This window comes from Pithys albifrons, chromosome 7 (assembly GCF_047495875.1).
Source record: "Pithys albifrons albifrons isolate INPA30051 chromosome 7, PitAlb_v1, whole genome shotgun sequence".
Taxonomy (NCBI): domain Eukaryota; kingdom Metazoa; phylum Chordata; class Aves; order Passeriformes; family Thamnophilidae; genus Pithys; species Pithys albifrons.
The window spans coordinates 22,346,765-22,360,003 of NC_092464.1; the positions used below are offsets into that span (position 1 = coordinate 22,346,765).

General features: G+C 35.7%; 1 protein-coding gene across 2 annotated transcripts in view; it reads left to right on the top strand.

The window, feature by feature from the left end:
- The window catches only part of RUNDC3B (RUN domain containing 3B), a 48,567-nt gene that overhangs the window by 5,306 nt on the left and 30,022 nt on the right, over positions 1–13,239 (top strand). For both annotated transcript variants that reach the window (XM_071560551.1, XM_071560552.1), the window contains exons 2-4: positions 1,858–1,973; positions 7,011–7,144; positions 9,789–9,874. In XM_071560551.1, the coding sequence (XP_071416652.1) occupies positions 1,858–1,973; positions 7,011–7,144; positions 9,789–9,874 (336 nt within the window). The remainder of the gene's footprint in view (positions 1–1,857; positions 1,974–7,010; positions 7,145–9,788; positions 9,875–13,239) is intronic.

Here is a 13,239-nt window from a genome sequence, read left to right on the forward strand (position 1 = left end):
ATGATCATATCTCTAAGATCATATTCCTATACACAGAGCAGTTCATCACACTGTTAGCTCACTGTCTATCTTGCATATGTATCCCTAAGTGAGTGATATGCTGCACCTTCTCCTTTTCAGACCTTCATGCTATGGGAGGAGTCGTCTTCTTACAGTTAATACTGACGTTGCTTATGCATTTGTTTTTCAAAATTAAGAATTTTTTTTACAAATAATTTCACAGCTCTGGTATAGCTTTGAGGAAGCAATAATTTCTGCCATTAGAGTAGTCAATAGCAATTAACTGGTGGGCATGCATGTCTCTCACTTACTCAAAATTGGTTAAAAATGTGGAGGAGTTCAAAACTGAGTCATAACTTGGCACTGCAGGAGAAGCTTCCTCCTCCACCCTAATTCACTCCTAATTCCTGTCCTGCTGAAACCACTACAATAGAAGCAGGAAAGGTAAAATAGGGAGTTTTTATTCAGAAGTTTACTGAATATAACAGAGTGGAAACTCATGAGATGAATGTCAATTCAGTTTCAGCATATTAGTTTAGTGAGCATCAGTAGGCTGTGCTGACTTCACTAAGGAGGCAGTTCAGTTACTTTAGTAGTGCAGAGCATTTGAAAGCTGTACTGGTTTGAGGAGTTTCATTCCTGCCCATGTCTATGTAGGGTGCTGCTTCTGCAGCTGTGCTGTGATCCTGTTTGAGATGCTGTGAAATGTATTTATTATGAACGTATCCATATTTAAGAGTCACTTCCCCCCTCCCTTCCAGTACTGAAATCTAGAACAGTTCGTAGTGAGCCCCATAAAAAGTAGATCTGGCAAAACAGAAATGCAGTATGATCAGGTATAGGATCTGGAATGAGCAAGCAGAGTGAAAACATCCTAGGTTGGTATTGTTGATGTCTGGGTCTTATGAAAACTATCTCCTCAGACTCTAGTATGACTATTAACACAAATAAGATTGTTGCAAAAACCCCCACAATAAATGCTTCAAAATGAGTGTCACTTACGAATTTGAGAACATATGAAATTTGCCTTGAAACTGAAAACTGAAGAACATGGAGCAGAAAAGAAAATAAAAATGGATTATGATTAAAATTATGAAGGCATAAGAAAACCATTTCTGTCATGTTTTTGAGGTTTAAACTATCTTCTGAATAAGAATTAAATTGTATAAATGCATGTTAACTAAACATAGTGAACAGGCTCATTGACGCGTTACATCTTGTCTGTGTTTTACAGTGGCTTGATTCAGCCTTACCAATTTCAAATATTATTATTATTATTTAAACTGATAGTTTTTCTTAGATCATTTAAATTGATAGTTTTTCTAGCATAGCAATGAAGTAATAACTGGTGCTGAATACCTCCATTCACAGGCAAATCAGCCTAAGTTAATGCACAGAGTTAACAGTGCATTGAAATTCATTGTTTTATAATATGTCTGGATTATTTTTGCATTAGGATGAAATTACAGTATTCTCATACTAGGATAAAGTTTGTAGTTCTGATTCTTAGGCATGGATGTGGGGAATAAAGGGAGAATTGATGAACTGTCACACAAAAAATTACTTTGTTCAGGATTACAAAGAGAAACTGATGTTGGATGCTTCTGAATGCTCGTTTTTCTACAACTTCATTAAAATAGTTTAGAGAAGAGGAAATTATGCCCAACACCAACAATGATGATTGTACTTCGAGGCTATTTCTCAAAGGGTTTTGTGTTCCTGTTGCTCTGACTGAACTTGAAATCGTCAAGGTGTTTTCTGATTCTTTGCTCTTTTAGTTTGAACAAACTACTGCCCTGCTATAGAGGACCAGTAGCTATCCATATAATTTATGATGGTCTTCTACCTTTGCTCTAGGTTTTCAGTCAAGACTCTGATTGACCGTTCCTGTTTTGAGACTATCGATGATACTTCCCCTGAATTTAATAATTTTGCAGCAATTCTGGAACAGATTCTGAGTCATCGACTGAAAGGTATGTTAATAAACTTCCTTACTGGTGCTGATTTTGCCATAAGAATTTGTGTATACTAATCCAGAGTACATCTACAAACTGCTTGCTGATGAATGAAAGCCTTGGCTTTCTTTGTGTGTCTGTCCCATTGCTGTTGCCTTCCTGATTTTTTGCATTACAGTGGAAAAATGAAAGCAACTCTTTTCATGAAACATGTTTCCAATGATCTTGTTGGAAGCCTTCTGGGCTGGTAATTAAGCAAGTGAATGTTGCCATGGTGCTGGGCTCCATCTGCTTTTCTGCTTTATGATAAGGCTATGTCCTAAGAGGAGTCTGAAAGACAATTGTAGTGTTATCTGCTTTAATAGAAGCTGTAGAGAGCATATCTTGGTGCTGCTCCCTTTTCTTTGTCTCTTCCTTGCTTTTGTTGCCTTTTTCCCCCAGTAAACTGTGTTTATGTCCTTTCTTTCCTTTCCCCCAATTCATTTAGTGAAGCTATTTTTTGCTACTGGAATCTAATGGATTAAATTGCTTTTTAAAAAGGTCAGTTGCTGATTTTCTTCTACGTAGAACATCTGACTTTAGTATAGAGTCTGATATTCTAATTCAAGAAGATGTCTGTTTGTGTTTTCCGATTGTTCTGGAGGAAGCTGCTTTGCTCGAGGAACAGAGTGTGCCTTAGCAGTAACAGTCACGAGAAGAGGACTTTGGAAGCTTCTCCTCATTTCTCAGTTCTATGTACAGTTTCTGCAATGATTTGAGGCTTATGAAGGACGTCATAATCATCTAAATATAGATGTGTAATATGACAATCTACTCTTTTTCATACTTTTTAATATTCATAACTAAGCTTTCTGAGCGATATTGTGTGTAGGCTGACATTTGAGTAGCACAATTACTACCTGCTGTGGTTCTGTCAGGAGAAAAAAAAGTCACACAGTGGGGTAGAAACATAGGGTTTGTCACATGGTGACAAAGATCATTGGAGTGATTATGGTACTTAGCAGCTTGACACTGCAGGGAAATTGCTCTCTTTTCTCCTTCTCTCTCGGCTTCAGAGATGTTTGAGCAAAAATCATGAATTTTGTTTTTTCCCCCAACATTCTTTTGCTTCACAGTCTATTATTCAGGACAAGGAGTACAGAGAAGTCTTGGCAGGTTGGCAGGTGGGTTACAGGCAAATGGGATTTAAATTTCTCCACTTCTTACTTGAAATAATTTTTTCCTTGCAAACAGATAAATTGTTGTTTCAGTCTTCCCCTTGTAATTACTAGTATGGTCTTCTAAGTTTGCCAAGGTAAATAGAAATACAATTTGTGCATAGCAACTTGTGCACAGTATTGCAAATGGGGAATATTTTGGTAATAAGTTAACTGACTGAGTAGTTTTTAAATAATATAACAGAAATTGAGACAATAAATGTAGCATGAGAATTCAAACTTTAAGAGGGTATATGTTATAAAACACCGGGCTTAAATAATTGTATTTTATTGATGGAAATGACTAATATATTCTGCATGCATACTTTGTGTCAGTAGAAACACACTAAAAGTAGACTAGTTATTGCAGTGGGTTGTATAAAGTGTTTTGAAACTGGCAGAACATACTTATCTGTCTGTGGTGAGAGAAGTGGCTTCACTGTACCAAAGTTGTGGGGATAATCCCATGGCAGTGTAGTTACCCAGGCAATCCAGATTTGAGAGTTTAGCTATATAGAACTTTGCTTCCTTAACAAACAACAATTCTTAATGGCAAACAACAATTCTTAATCTTTAGGTTCCTTTGGAAGTACTGGGTGTGGAAGGAAGAATAAAAAAATATTTACTCTGTATTATTAAGTTCTGAGTTTATTTTCATTAGAAAACTTTGACTGGTAACTGTCTTTTCTGATATTAAATTTAAAATGTTTTTAAAGAGGAAAGCGTAGTCTTGATGGAATATAGTGACTATTTCTGCTTATTGATTTCATGTTTAATTAGGATCCAGAAAAAATAAACCAAAATGAAAAGAAAAAGGATACGTATTTTAAGGGAAAAAGAGTTCAGCTACAGAGATTAGAATTTTATGCTTTTTCTAAAAGCATTACAATTAAGAACTCTGAAATAGTAGTTCTCCAAGCTTCATCTTCCTGGGTGTTCTGCTAAAACTGCCAGTTGTAGCAACATAAGCACCATTTAAAAATTGATGTTAATAGGTAACTGATCTGAGGTTGCCAGCTCCCAAGAGCAAAAGCTTTACGAAATAACTTTCTTAGTGTTTTTTTTTGGTTTGTTTTTTCCATTCAGTATCACTGAAGAATTAAGTTTGTACAGTTTCTTAAAAAGTCATCTAGTCCAACCTCTTGCGCAAAGCAGGGCTGTCTCAGAATGCTCATGACCCTGTCCAATCACATCTTGAACACCTCCAGCGATGGGAACTCTACCAGATCACTTAGGGAGGTTGTTCCAGTGAAGTTTGGTTCTTACTATAAAAAAAAAAGGCTTTCTTGGGGTGAAACCTCTCCCAGTGCACCTTGTACCTGTTGCCCTTTTTCTTCTCCACATGACTCCTTGTAAAGAGGGAGCATTCACTCTCTTTAAGTACTACTGGAATAATGTGAGTCCCCCCACTGAGCCTTCTCTTCCCTATAGATGGAAAACGCCTTCAGCCTTTCCTCATGGGGCAAGTTCTTCAGCCCTTTGAGCATCTTTGTGATCTTGCTTTTGACCTCTCCAATCCGTCTCTGCCCTTGAATTGTAGAGACCAGAACTGGACACGATGCAGCCTGACAAGTGCTGAGTACTGAGAGCTACTTCATTCCTCAGTCTTGAGTTCTCGTGGCTGTATGCATTGAGTGCTTTGAAGGCCAAATAGAATTTCATATCCTGAAAACTTTTAAAATTTTAGTGAATGTATAGTTTAATATCTTATTTAGTGTTTCTTAAAATACATTCTCACTATTCTCAGACAGTATTTTCCATCATTTTTCTATGTTTCAGTAGATTAAGAAAGTTTTTCTTCAGATTATGTTAATTATGAGAGAGCGGGCAAGATTTAAAGTTTAGGGACAGAATAGTGAAATAAAGAACTCCTTGGTTCTCAAAAGGTTCTGAGCTGGCTGTGAGTTTCAAGTGAAGAAGGTTCTTCCTGAAGTCTGAAACCTGTTGTACCCTCTCACAGAGCTGGCTGTGAGATGGGAGCTCCCTGTTATGTCAGAAGAACACACTGAAGTACGGCCAGCTTGCTTTGTTGGTCAGTGTAAGCCAAATAAGTGCTGTGTGCTGGTATGTATTTCTGTTATTAAGCTATTTTTGGTTTTGAATTAGGTGTTTTTCGGGTGTTCATTTGTAAAAGGAATTGTTTTTAGTGACTTCAGAAAACTGTGGGATGAAACTGTTTCTTGCCAAATATATTCTGTCCTTAAGATAATTTGGAAAAAACCACACAAGTTAATATATAACATGCTTGCCTTTGTTAGTTGTCACTGGAAGTGGTGATACAAAGTCATCTTCACACTTTAGCTGCCTTTAATTCTGCAGGTGTAATCCCCAGGGCAGAAACGTTTCTAATACAGAGAAGTATATGAAAAATATCTGTAGCTTTTCGTGTTATTAAAATACCCTTGAATTTTTGTTGCTGTCCACTACCCTTGGCATTTTAAGAAAAACAGTAAGTTCATAAAAGCACTTACCTTGTGGAAATTTATTTATTATAGTCTTTAGAGATAAAAAGATCTGAAACTACAGTAACTGAAGCACTTTGGGATTTTTTCTTTGGCATATTATGTAGTAATCTGTCCTGCTTGCCTTTTTTTTTTTTAACTAAGTCTTTTATCACGCTTTGAATTTAATAAATGCGTCTGTGTGGTGAAGGAGGGAGATGAACCACAACATCAAGTTACATTCACCCTCTAGGAGAAAAAAACTCTGCCACTTGAATTTCTCCAGGTCACAGGGGACAGATCTTTGACACTTTGGCTATGCTTGGAGCTAAGTCAAGTCATGCTAGGTAAAAAACCCCTGTCATCATATTTTGGCATTTTATTTTCAGCATACATGACTTGCAATATCAGCCCAATTAATATACTCTTTCTCGAAATCTGAGTTTTTTAACAGCAAAAGAATTAAAAGTCTTTCTGATACATTAGTAGAGCTTCTTGAGTATAACTCAAAACTTGAAATAAAATAAAATTAGCTTAAAAACAAGGTATCATTTTATATGGAGAAAAGATTTTGCACATAGAAATTATGGCAGTCACCAGAGGGCAATGTTCACCTTACTTGTTACATACCTGTCCACAGGTGAACATTGTGCTCTTCAGTCTCAAAAATGGGCTGAACTGTTTTGGCTGTGATGAAATTTATTTTGTGCGGAGAGGTTGCAACTAGTATGCAGTTTTGCCTTTCATTCTCTTACTGTAAGAAATATGAAGGATTTTGGTTGAAGTTCCAGAACAGACAATGATTTGCTCAATTCATTTTGATCAGCTGCCCAAGAAAAAGTGTACTTAAAATAAATTGTGACTGCAAAAATTTTTTGATAATGCATGAATTTCTCCTCTAGTGAAAGCACAGTTTAAAAACTTCCAGTCCGCTCCTAAAATAAAGGTATCGCCACAGCAAACCAGTATTTTATGTTTTTATTTATATTATTCTTTGGAAGAACAAAACTCTCTCTACTTGACTGTATTAGTGAAATGTGTGTACTACCTAAATAAAACAAACAACAGAGATACTGTTTGCATCGTATTTTTAAATCAGAACAGTTTGTGCTCTACTGTGATTTAAGAGGTCTGTGAAGAACTCTTGAGTATTTTTGTAGCATCCTAACAAGGAAAACAAAAGTACACATATGTACACAAATGCCTCAAACTTCTCTTTGTGCATCACTTTCAAACCAGGCGGCCTACGTAATTCAAGTTTTTTTACAGCCGTGAGCCAGTTTTCAGTAGGAATTTATGGACTTGTATAAAATTCTGTCAGTAGACACAACACATAGGGGAGTATTTAATTAAGTTTATCTGCAGTAAGCGATGAGGGAGATTCCTGAGTCTTTACGTATCTTTTATTTTGATTTAAGGTCAGATCTCCTGGTTTGGCTATGAAAGTCCTCGTAGTTTTTGGGACTACATTCGAGTAGCTTGCCGAAAAGTCTCCCAAAATTGCATCTGCAGTATCGAGAACATGGAGAATGTCAGTTCTTCTAGAGCAAAGGTAGGGAAAAGTCAAACTCACTTTTTTATTGCATTGTTCTGACATTTCTGTACCTGGAATAAAAACATATCCCTGGGCTTACCCAACAAATTTTTTTTCTGGTTGAAATTTTCTTCTTTTTTTGTGCCTAGTAAATGCTTACTTTTTAAAAACCCACTTTTAAATCTGAATGTGTTTATTTTAAAATTTATGTTACTCAGTAGAAAAATTCTGAAATTGTCTATTCAGTGAGCATATTGTGTTATAAAATGATTGTCTTCACGTTTTCAGCCTTACATAACTTTTTGAAAATGCAGGACATTGAGGGAAATTAAGTTCCGACAGGCATGCCAACAAATACTATTTTGAAATTGTAGTGGTATGATGACTTTATTTCTTTCCTCCTAATAATTTTTTTTGTGTATAATGTATGCAGTAATAAGGTGTGATCAGCTTTTGAGTTTGTTGGTGTGATTGTGCAACAAGCCTATCTAAATAATAGATTATTTGCTAATAAAGATCTATCATTTTAAAGGATCTACATAAAAATAACATCATAATTTATGAAGGTACAATGGAAACCATGAGGAAGTAACAATTTAAAGTGTTTATATGCATATGAACTAGATAAGAATAAGCTTTAAACTGACCTATCATCAAATCTTAATAGTGACAGACAGTATAGACCAACATACTAAAAAAATACTGTTAGGCAGAAATTACAGGTTGTTTCTGCTAGTGTAGAATGCTTGTCAAGGGTTATACTTCCATGTAAAGCAGCCTTGATTGATAGCTGAGAACCTCTTGACTTGAAAGTATGAATACCATAAGAAAATGCAAAATTTAATGTTCTTAATTCTTTTTAATCCTAAGTGAACTGACATCTGTTTCTTGAACAAGTATCCAAACTGTGTATCATGGCTATTTTACAAAACCTTTAGTTCCAGAATTTTGTTATACTCTGGATTATTCACAGTTGTGTCCTTGGTGAGGTGGAAATATTAGCTTGTTATATACAAAAACTTTTGTAGGTGTTTTTTCAGGGACATGCCTGTGGTTAGTACAACTTAAATTACAGGTATCTATGCAACCACAGTTTTCTTCAGTAAAAGTTGATGCTTATGTCAAGCAGCACCATGAATCTAGTAGATCTTTGAGCACTCTGATGATCCGTAGATTGCAAAACAGTTTATTTACTATTTCAACTATTGTTCTTTTCTTTCTTTGGATAGACTCAAATTTTATATAGTCAATATATCTGCAATTTGTGTGAAAGCTTTGATACCTGGGATTCTATGGCAAAAGGTCATTAATTTGCTTTCCTATGCAGAATACTGCATCTCTTCCTGGCCTTCAACGTATTAGAGCAGTAGACTCATAATTTGCCATGCAGCTTCTTTCCTTGCTTATTCTGAGATCTGGAAATTTAAAGAATTTGGAGAACTTACTTCCAAATGCTGTCTGGAGAAACAGATGTTCTAGAATCTGATGATTGCATTGCTTGTATTTGAGATCTATTTTAAGGGTGTTTCTGAATTGGGTGTTTGGAAACAAGGGGTTTTTTTTGCTATTTAGCATTTCATAGAATCACCAAATAGTTTGGGTTGCAAGGGACCTTGAAGACCATCTGGTTCCAATGCCATGGGCAGGGACACCTTTCAGTAGACCAAGTTGCTCAGGGTCCTGTCCAACCTGGCCTTGAACACTTTGAGGGATGGGGCATTTACAGCTTCTCTGGGCAACCAGTTCCAGGGCCTCACCACACTCACAGCCAAAAACTTCTTCCTAATATCTAATCTAAACTTACTCTCTGTTAGTTTGAAGCCACTCCTCCTTGTTCTGCAACTACATCCTCTTGTAAATAGTCTCTCCATCTTTCTTGTAGGCTCCCTCCTGGTACTGGAAGGCTGCAGTCAGGTCACCCCGAAGCAGGGTTATAATCTGTTATGGGTTATTTTGGTAGAATGTCTGTAGTGATATTCAAGCTGGATATCAATAACCACATCTTACTACTTATAAATGGCTGCTTGTAAGTTTATATGGGTTACAAGAAATACTCCTGGCATTCTCAGATGGACAATCATAACTATGGCAGTCATTTGAAATCTCTCTCTCTTGTAAACTGCAATCCTGGGCACTAGACCTGTGAACAGAGCACAGCGTACTTCCATAACAGCTATTTTTTCATGTTATTGCTGTTGTTTATAGAACTGTTTAAATGAAGTTTTGGTTTTGGACTACAAGATTAGGTGTCTTAGATTTAATTTCATGTCGGTATTTTACATGCACCTTCTATAGTGACGTCCTTACTGAAAGGAAAAAAATTACATAATAAAAGTATGTCACTGAGTTACAAATTTTTTTATAAATCCCACAAATATTTGAATGAGCACAGAGAATTAGTTCTTACTTAAATCACTTGGAAGGTAGGTTATTGCTGTTTTGCAGTGGAACCAGTTGGATGTTTCAAATACCATTTACTTTAAAATTAAAAACTTTCTGCCTTGATCTAAATCCTCTTACACATTAGATTTTCAAAAGGTTGAAGGATGTGATTAAAGAAAAATATCTTTTTTTCCCCCTCCCTTCAAATGTATTTGTTTTCAGATGTAAAATTGCTTCCTTCTATAATGTTTAAATATTTCATATCTGTTTTGTCTTGCAGGGTAGAGCCTGGATCAGAGTAGCACTTATGGAAAAACATTTGTCTGAATACATTTCCACAGCTCTTAAAGACTTCAAAACAACCAGGTCTATAAGACTTCTATCTTTGCAATATTTTAGTAATTGTAATGTGAGGGACTTAGATTTGGAAGTGAATGTTTCTCTTGATTTTATATAGTAAAAGATATCATTAATAAAAGAGCTGTAACTTAGTGAAAGATGTCTAGAGTTGGTATCAGTTTGATCTTAGCATGGGTAAAACTGCAAAATCAAAAATCCCTTTGAGAATTTAAAGATATGGAAATAAGTCTGGAATTCTTACATGGTCAAAAGAGAAGAAAACCTCTGCAAAAAGGGAACCAAAACTGAAATTGTAGCATCATATGTACATAATATATGTAATATCCTTTCAAGATTAGGTATAGTGATAGACGTAAAGAATCAATAAAAATTAATTTTTATTGGCACCCTTTCTGAAGAAAAAAGGAAGAGAATTCCAGGAAACTTTTGAGAAATATAGGGTAACAGCATTAGTAATCAGGCATAGCTAGGATTCTTGATGTAATATGCAAACCGTGTAACAGATTCTTGTTGTAACTTCTAATGGTAAAAAACAGTTACAGATGAGAATATCCTTTGTGACAGAAAACACTCTGGCAGTTTTGGACTGGTTTTAGATAACATGATTATTACATGATTTTCTATCTTGCAGTGAGTGTGTCTTGTAGATTCATGATGAAGTAATCTAAATATAAGTGAGTCTATAACTGTGGTACTTTACGTTGAACTCCAAAAATTTTAGTCATACTGAATGGACTAGTAAAACAATAGGAATTTTCTCTCTAAAGATTTCTGTTTGTTTTGAGTATTATTTCTGTTTTAATATAGTTTGTCCAGAGATCTCCATATATTTTGACAATATTAAGGTGACTGAAACACAACTAGGTCAACATCCCATTTCACTCAAGTTTCAAAACCTATTGTCTTACTTTACACAGATTTGCTGGCACTTATAGTAGACAAGGACCACATAAAACAAAGATTTCTGGAAAAGATGTACTCATGTTGCCTCAAACTGAAAAGCTGCTTGTGTTTTTGAGGGGGAGATGAGGAAGAGTAGGGTCACAAATTATGTAGTTAAACTAAACATTCTTTGTCCCTGTTTTGATAATGTGATTTGTTAGTGGGTAACAATAGTCTTTTTTGATTAGCAGTTTCAAAATCATTTATTTGAACATGTTAATGTTTAATATATTTAAATGTTCTTTCAGTGGTATAGCTTTTGGAAACAACCTCTCTTGCATTCCAAACATAGTAAGTGCAAAGTTTCTTTTGAAGTAATATTTTAAATACATCTAATGGAAATAAAAGTTACATTGTCAGATCTTGGTTGTGTGGATTTCAAATCCACTAGCAATAGTGAACATACTCTTTTTTCCTATATGAGATTTCAGGTACCTAATAAGTGACCTGATTTCTTTTGGTGATTCTTTGCACCATTTATTTAGCATTTTAAATTATGTATTGTGCTGTATGTCTATTTAATTATTTATATAAACTACAAATTTCTTGTGTTACACGTGTGTGTATGTAGAATATGAGATTCATCTATTATACTGATAGCTCTTTTTAAACCTCACTGTTGTGTTTAGGTGCCTGATCGTAGGGTTAGTCCTTTTATGAAACAGCACATTATTAGTACTGGATCTGCATATTACACTTGGAAGAAGGTTGGAATAAGCATGGACGCACAAATATTTTACTAACTAATTGGTCAGCACAGACTCTTCAGTTGTAGTGGACTGTTCTGTTGTGAGATGTCCACTGTGTAGCAGTGAAAGAAAACCTATGGGTTTTCCAAGGTGACTGTTGTTTTGGCTGAGTTAAACCATTTTAAGTGGTTTAAGAAGCACTGCCAGGTCAACTTCTACATCTCACCATTGAAAGTATGCCCTGTCCTTTTTGTGGGAAATCTTCCTACGCACCATTTTACAAGATAAAACTGAACACAGTACAGATTGGTACCTGGCAGTGATTTTACAAATGCCAGTGAATTGGTTTGTAATCAGCTTGTACTTGGAGCCTTGCAGTTATTCACAAATAATAGTCACAAATAATGTGCTGAATCAGACTGTGACATCCATCTAGCTCAGCACTGTGGCTCAGCTGGTGAGCTACTCTCCTAGTGCCCTTCCTGAAGTCAGAGAGTAGGGAGCTGAGTTTGTACATCCTAACCTCAGCGTCGGGACTATAATCTCCATCTTCTCAGAGGAAGTCTTACAAATTTCTTGCTTCTACTGAGAACATCCAAGGTCTGGGACAACTCATTTCCTCATAGCAAATGGGATGTCTGTTATGAAACTGAAAAAGTGGGATTCGGACAGCATGCATTATAACACAGTTCAGTCTTTGGAGCTGTGCCCCAAAACATGTCTTTTCTGGTTGTTCACCATGCTGACAACTCGAGCTCTTGCTGAACCATCCAAAAGTTTTCATGCAGTTCTTAAAACAGGTGGTGCTTTTGGTAGGGCAGTGTTGTTGGTATTTGCCTGGAAGACAGGTTGTACTTTGGCACTTTCTTGCATTCATACATTTCTAGAATGTATAGGTGAACTGTGCATTTCAGCTCCTATGAAATGACCGTTCAATGTTGCCTTTGGTACTGAACAGCTCTTGGTTTCCCTGTTTCCACATGTGTGGCTATGGTGGGTCCTATTCACCCACCCGTACATGGAATGTTTCTGGAAGTAGCTTCTGTGGTAGCTGGGAGGAGAAAATGAAAATTAATAGGAGAGAATGGGGATGTGGTAAGGGAGTACAGATTTTAAAATTGTTGCTTTATTGTTTGCCATTCTCAAGCAACCTTCACAGGGTTGTGAATTGTATTTTGAGATCAAGATGTGCAGTTTTAAAGCTTTGGTCAATAGGTGTTTTACCATAAAAAGTTAAGTTAACACTCTTTCCAAGTAATGAAAACTCTAAATCTTAGAATAACTGGATGCAGGATGAATCTTCCCATTGTGCAATATTTTTAGTAAAAGCAAACTGCCCAGAAACAGGTGATTTGTGAAAATATTTTTAAAAAAATCAACTACTAAGAATGAAAAATGAATGTTGAACTTTAAAAGATCCTGCAAATATAATTGTGAGAGAGAACTTTTTTTCATGTGATGAAATAATTTTTTTTATGTATATGACACAAACTCTTCCTTTTAGTGGTAAAGTATAAGATACTGTCATAATTTTCTCAGCCTTTTGACCATCCTATTCTACTGTTTCTTAGACTAACACTGAAAATTCTTTTTGTTTTTGTCTAAATTTTTATGTGCTCCAAGATTGTGGTGTTTTGTGCTCTGCAGTCTATTGGTTTGCTTTATTTGAAATGAAATATGAATGCCTCTGGGGTTCATATACGTTGTTTTTATTTAAACTGGATTTCTTCAGTTTTCTGT